Here is a 6,368-nt window from a genome sequence, read left to right on the forward strand (position 1 = left end):
TGTTCCGTTCATCCCAAGTTGCAAGTCTGTTCGCATGGTCAGATATGGATCATCTACCGCCACTTTGGACTCTTGCTCATATGGTTTAGCCTGAGGGAAGTGAAGTTACGCGACAGGCAGACGCTCCTGATGTTGAGACGACTGTTCGACTATTGCTTCCAACGGCCTCTGGATCGATCGGGTATTCGGTGCTCACGTAGAGGCTGCTGCAAAAAGTACATGCGAATCTGCAACCTCCAAAAGCCAAAGAAGACGTTGACGCAGCGGCCAGGCTTCATCACTGACAAAACTCAGCTGTGTTCAACCGTCCTGGACCTATCCGGTCTTGAAGCCTTCCCAGGTCTTGTGCTGAGACTTGCTGTTGATCCAAAGTAAAGTAGCTTATATCGTGAACTCGTCTATTGCATGCGTCATATCCAGCTATTCGTTTCATATAGCAAAGGCTTACAGAAGAATTGACAATTACATATTGCCACTCTGTGAACACTGAGAAGCGTGTAGTTAACAATGCCCTTGTGGTCTATGCTCTGGTGAGCTGGATTCAAGGAATGCAATGCACCTCAAGGTCGGAGCAGAAATCAACTTCGTAGTATAGAAGGTTTCCTCCTCGGAAGGCGAAAATACTTGTCGACAGCATATTCGATCGTCGCGTTAATTCTAGGAGGCGGAGAGGCATGAATGTGTCCAGTCGGCTCCACAACTTTGGACCTGGCTACTTAGTCAGACTTACCACCTGCTTTGCCACAACCAATCACTACAGTCGGATCGATAGCTCAGTGGTAGAGCGAGAGATTGCAGTTCTACGCAGTTATCTCTAGGCCCCGCGTTCGAACCGCGGTCGGTCCTTCATCTGTTGCAGTTTCAACTGACGACGTTCTTTTTTGCTGTTAACAATTCGTTCTTCGCCAGCGAAATCATTTTTTCCCAAAATGACTACCAGCTGCAAGACTGACTAGCTTTTTCTTGCAATCCTTCTTGCTGCGCGTGTGAAGATTATCTGGAAGACGTGAATTGCTTACCCCCAAGTCATTTTGCAGCCAACGTTCAGCTCTCAGTCGTTGTAACTCAGAAATGGTTTACTCGGCTTTGGAATAGGAGAAGATTGAGTAAACTTCAACTGATAGTAACTTTAGACAACGTGCATCGCTGGTGCCTTTCGTTTCAGGTGATCTACAGAGCTGAACCATTTCCGCGTAACGCCCGAACAGTCCGTAACACTGCCAGCCATTGCAAGTCTAATTTCATGCCCACGCGAAACCTCTCTCTGGCCGTCCAGCTACACGACACACAACCGCAGATTCCTCCCAGCATGACAGCTGCGGTAGCCTCGCAAGGCTCGTCAACAGGAACACCCCGGAAATCAAGTATTTGGTAGGGCTCCATAGGTCAACTCCGACAACTGTTGCCAAAACTCAAAGCCTTCTGGCACTCCCACACCCTCCGCAAACACAGGATCCATCATCGTCGGCATCGTGCTGGTAGCCCCCGTAGGACCGACCTTGGACAAGAACCAGCGCCTGATGGCTCTGTAATTCTCGGCATACGAAGAGAGCAAGGGCTGGCGGTTAACAAGAGACGCGCAACCGGCGGCGTCGATACGAGTGGCGGCATCGAACCGCTCGCTCAGGATCTGAAGCGTATCTGCCAGGCTGAGGCTCGCCCTCGCCGTTTCGAGGTCCCAGTCGCGGTCTTTCATGCAGAGGAGGCCGCAAGCCTTGATGATGGCCAGCGCGAGGTGCAGGATCGAGATGAAGGTGAGCGACGCGTACGTTTCCACGGGCAGGGCGAGGAAGGCGTTGAGGAGCTCTTGGATGCTTGTCAGGCACTGCCACATCATTCGAGATCTGAGGTGAGGTATCTGTGGTCGTGTGCTGCCTTGGACGTGGATGGCCGGCTCGAAGAGTCGGATGCGGATGGCTGCAGATTGCTCGCGCAGGAGATCTTTTCAGTGAAACGTCAGCAGATTCCATTGTACGAGAAAAAAGAGAGACGTACAGTTTGAACGTAGCGGGGCGGGCAAGGAGTCCATGAAGGAGTCCAACTCCTTTTCGACGGTGGCAATGGCGAGGGCGTGGAGGCCCCCGAAAGGCTGGTCGTTGGCAAGCTCGCTCTGCTCTCTGAAGGTATCATCCACCCTGAGCGCAACTTTCCGAGCTCCAATCAGCTGCACAAGCAGCAGATCTGTCGAGTATTCCTGAGCATTGGCTAGCTTCTCGCAGCAGTCATCGAAGTAACGAGTAAACTCTAGCCAAGATGATCTACCGAGAAGACCGGACAGTCTATGCCACGTTCGAGTTCGTCAGCGTTGGAAGATGATGAGAGTTTGTCTGGCCGACTTACACGGATGACATGTGGAACAGGCCTAGGACAGCCCTTCGACCAGCATTCGTGTGCTGATTCCTCACCTGAATGTCTTCCCTAAGGAAGGCGGCATCTTCGTAGATGGAGCCGGACGGGGACACAGGGATGCCGGGGCGCTTGGTAAGCCCCAAGTCTTCTGCTAGCCCACGAGCAAGCTGCATGAGGCTCGTGTCGCTAGACCTCGCGTAGTAGAGAATATCGTTCCTATCGGTAAGGAGACGTGTCAGAGAAGCTGGCGCATGGGAAGGGCAAAGAGCCAACGTGGAGTGGGGGGATTACCAGGCAAAGTAAACGAGCAGCGCCTGCAGAATCTCTAGATTCTTCTCGAGTAGGACGACAACTCGGTAGGCAACATGTTGCCGAAACCACCTCTCAAAACCCACGCTCAGGTCGCGGCTGGGAGGCATGCACGTCCATAACACTGTTTTGAAGAGCAACGGCTTGCTCCTGTAGAAGTCGTACGCGTTGTCGTTGGGCAACGGTACGAAGGGGAACTGTGGGACGAAGTCGGAGGTGTAGATTTGGAAAATCAGCTCAGCTTCCTGGAGTGTCACTTGGTAGCCAGGGATGATGGTGATTGCCTCGGTACTAGGGTCGATGATGGTCGGAGGTGTATAGAACGACACGTTCGGGTCTTCCTCTCCCTGACTATGTGAAGCGAGACATACCAACGGCGAAGATTGACTGTCGGAAGCCTGGCTGTTCTGAGCTGACAGGTCGCGTTCTCGATTCAAGAGCAGCATGATATCATCTAGCTTGCGTTCAAGAACCTTTGCGTGGCTTTAAGGGTTTGTAAATCATCAGCCTCGCGTGTCTCGCAAAACAGTCGGAGACCTCTTACGTCGCCTTTCCTCTCTTCCTCTTGGCCTGCGGCTCTGACCTCGAGCACTCCAGACCGTTGCTTGAACATCTACGACGCGAACGCGGTCAGCTCGGATCTCCAGAAAGAAACTTTTTCTTCAGTTTTCCAGGTAGACGAACCTTTGACAGATATGGGGCTCGGAGCCATCTGCTGCACTAGGCCAGACACATTTTGCCTTGGACCGGGAACAGTTTGTGCAAGCTCTCCTTTTCTCACCTGCGTGAGGAACATCCGGCATGACCAGGGGGCCAGTCAATTGTCGTCGTCGGCGTCGTCGAGCGATTTAATTTTGTATCCGGGATGAAATTGCAGGCCGCGGGGATCCGTTAAAGAAGCAATCGGCGTATGAGTCACACCGAACTCGTAGCGGGAGGAAGTCGGACGGGTGTGGGAAGGGACGACACAAAACGCATGAGACGCCCGGGCCCGGGAGTCAAAAAGCTTTCCGAGAGGAAGTGGCCGATCGCGACAGGTAGTGAGCCGCGCCGTTTAATTACACGGCCAACGTCCAACTCCCGGGAGGCATTTTGCTGCCCGGCGCCGCAGACATGTCTCGTGTAATACCAGTATATAGGAAAGATGTCAGTTTGTCGAGGAAAGTTCGCTTATGAATTCTCTTCCTCCCCGTCGCAATAATTTTCCTTCTACAGTGATTCTTTTCTTTTCTTTTTCACTTGACAATCTTTGACATCACATGTCTTTCGCAAAAATGGCTTCGGATCACCAAGTTCAGACCAGCGAAGTCCCGCTCCAAGACGTGGACAAGGACTCTGGCCGGCCTGAGAAGGAAGCCATTCCCAATGACCAGTCCGACAAGGAGCTAGACGGCACCACGGAAAGTGGCTCTGATGATCCCGAGCCCGAGTATGCAACCGGCCTTGGCCTGGTCTGCATCGTCGCCGGTCTCACTCTGGCGGTCTTCTGCCTGTCTCTGGTAATCTTCCCATCATTCGCAACCCAATTCTGAGCCCTGCAACTGACATTGCAACCCTCAGGACCGTACGATCCTCGCAACAGCAATCCCCACCATCACGACCGAGTTCAAGTCTCTCGGTGACGTGGCCTGGTACGGCACCTCGTTCCCCCTGGCCACGTGCTGCTTCCAGCTCATGTTCGGCAAGCTCTTCGCCGAGCTCAGAGTTACCTGGGTGTTTCTCGCTGCGCTAGGCATCTTCGAGGTCGGATCGATAGTCTGCGGCGCTGCCCCAAACTCCCTGGCCCTCATCATCGGCAGAGCAATCTCTGGTATCGGCTGCGCGGGGATGCTTTCAGGTGTCTTCATCATCATTGCCCTCAGCTTTCCGGTCCAGAAGCGTCCCATCTACACGGGCATGATCGGTGGAATGGCTGGTATTGCTGAGATCATCGGTCCGACGATTGGAGGTACGAATCTCCAACCCCCTATGCTTTCCTTCCATATAAGACCGATTAGCCAATATGCTTACAATACTCTCAGGTGCCCTTACCGACAATGCCTCCTGGCGATGGTGTTTCTGGATCAATCTCCCCCTCGGCGCAGTCACAGCCGTCATGGTCATGCTGTTCGTCAAACCTCCCAAGAAGACGGGCGAAACCAAGGCCATCGGCCCTCTCCTCAAGAGCATGGACCCCCTCGGAAACGCTCTACTGATGCCCCTCATGGTCTGCTTCCTGCTGGCCCTGCAGTGGGGAGGAACCGTATACGCCTGGAGCAACTGGCGCATAATTCTCTGCCTGTGCCTCTTCGGCGTCCTGTTAATCGTGTGGCTCTACGTGCAGTATCGTCGCGGCGACGAAGCCACCCTGCCGGTCCGGCTGATGCGCCAGAGATCCGTCGCCAGCGGGACCCTCTTCATGCTGGGAACGAACGGCACGGTGTTCGTCATCGTGTACTACGTCTCCTTCTGGTTCCAGGCGGTCAAGGACGTAACGGCACAGCAATCCGGCATCAACTTCCTTGCTTCGTCCCTCTCCGTATCGGTCTCCGCAATCGCCTCGGGATTTTTGGTAAGTAGCAAACCGAGAACGGGACTTTGTGGCTTCGTGGGCTGATGTGTTTCTTTCTTCAGGTGTCCAAGATCGGATATTGGGTGCCTCAGATGGTTTCCAGTACGGTCCTTCTGTCGGTTGCTTGCGGACTGATCTACAGATACAACCTAGAGACGTCGACGGCATACTGGTGCGTTCTTACGACTCTCCCCTACCTTTGACGTACGCAATTTCTCTAACAGATTGAAACAGGGCCGGCACGCTCGTGATGTTTGGCCTCGGCGTCGGGCAGGGCATGCAGATGCCGCTATCCGCCGTACAGACAGTCCTCAAAGGAGCGGACATCGCCCTGGGAACATCTGTCCTTCTCCTCGCCCAGACTTCGGCCGGCATCATTATGCTCGCAGTCGCGCAAAATTTGTTCCAAAGCACGCTGCTGAAGGAACTCACGAACAAGGTGCAGCAGGTTGACGCCAAGGTCATCATAGACCACGGTGCCTACGGGCTCAAGAGCATGGTCACGGAGAAGTACGGCGCGGAGGCCGCGACCGCAGTGCTCAAGGCGTACAACGAGGCGCTCCGGTCGACCTTCCTTTTGTCCATTGTTCTGGCTTGTCTGACGTTCCTTGCCTGTCTGGGTACGGAATGGAGAAGCGTCAAGGAGCAGACCAAGAAGACTGAGGAAGTCGAGGAGGCCAAGTAGGGCCTCCGTGAACTGTCGACCCGCGCCAACTGACATTGACTCGGGGCTCTTCTGACACTAGGCTGGTCCACGACGGTGAGGAAAGCTGTCAAGCATACCCGGGGGAAAGTCTTGCGGGTGTCATCACACCATAGGTTTTCTTCGGCCTCTTTCTTGTACCATGTCGCTTGTAATCGTCAAATAGACTTTAACACCTTTTGAGCCCAAGATGGCATCATCAAAACCTGACCCTGACCGCAGCCTACTTGCGACGTGCGACTCGCTTGATCGTGAATCATCGTCGCCGAGCGAGACAGACTGTGAGTGCTTTGCAAACGGATAGATCTGAATTCGCAGCCGATCAGAAAACTGCACTTGCAGTCACACGCGAGCAACCAAACGGACTTGACTACAACTTGGGATAAAGGAGAACACTTGAACGCGTTCTCTCAACTACGTTTCGCTGAGCCGACAAGCGCTGGGAGCATATCCATC

General features: G+C 53.8%; 2 protein-coding genes across 2 annotated transcripts; one reads left to right on the plus strand and one right to left on the minus strand.

The window, feature by feature from the left end:
* Window positions 1-1,360: 1,360 nt before the first annotated feature.
* On the minus strand, window positions 1,361-3,461 carry CGGC5_v011292 (uncharacterized protein; the record flags this gene model as incomplete). Its single annotated transcript, XM_032032876.1, has 7 exons — window positions 1,361-1,941; window positions 1,996-2,279; window positions 2,341-2,565; window positions 2,641-3,141; window positions 3,203-3,271; window positions 3,343-3,373; window positions 3,440-3,461. 7 exons carry the CDS (start codon window positions 3,459-3,461, stop codon window positions 1,361-1,363), a joined length of 1,713 nt encoding a protein of 570 aa, XP_031887837.1.
* Window positions 3,462-3,932: 471 nt separating this feature from the next.
* On the plus strand, window positions 3,933-5,894 carry aflT-0 (Efflux pump aflT; the record flags this gene model as incomplete). The annotated part of the gene is made up of 5 exons (XM_032032875.1): window positions 3,933-4,157; window positions 4,219-4,606; window positions 4,680-5,209; window positions 5,272-5,381; window positions 5,444-5,894. 5 exons carry the CDS (start codon window positions 3,933-3,935, stop codon window positions 5,892-5,894), a joined length of 1,704 nt encoding a protein of 567 aa, XP_031887836.1.
* Between the last annotated feature and the right edge of the window lie 474 nt (window positions 5,895-6,368).

This window comes from Colletotrichum fructicola (genome assembly GCF_000319635.2).
Source record: "Colletotrichum fructicola Nara gc5 chromosome Unknown KSG_Nara_v1_contig06, whole genome shotgun sequence".
Lineage (NCBI taxonomy): Eukaryota > Fungi > Ascomycota > Sordariomycetes > Glomerellales > Glomerellaceae > Colletotrichum > Colletotrichum fructicola.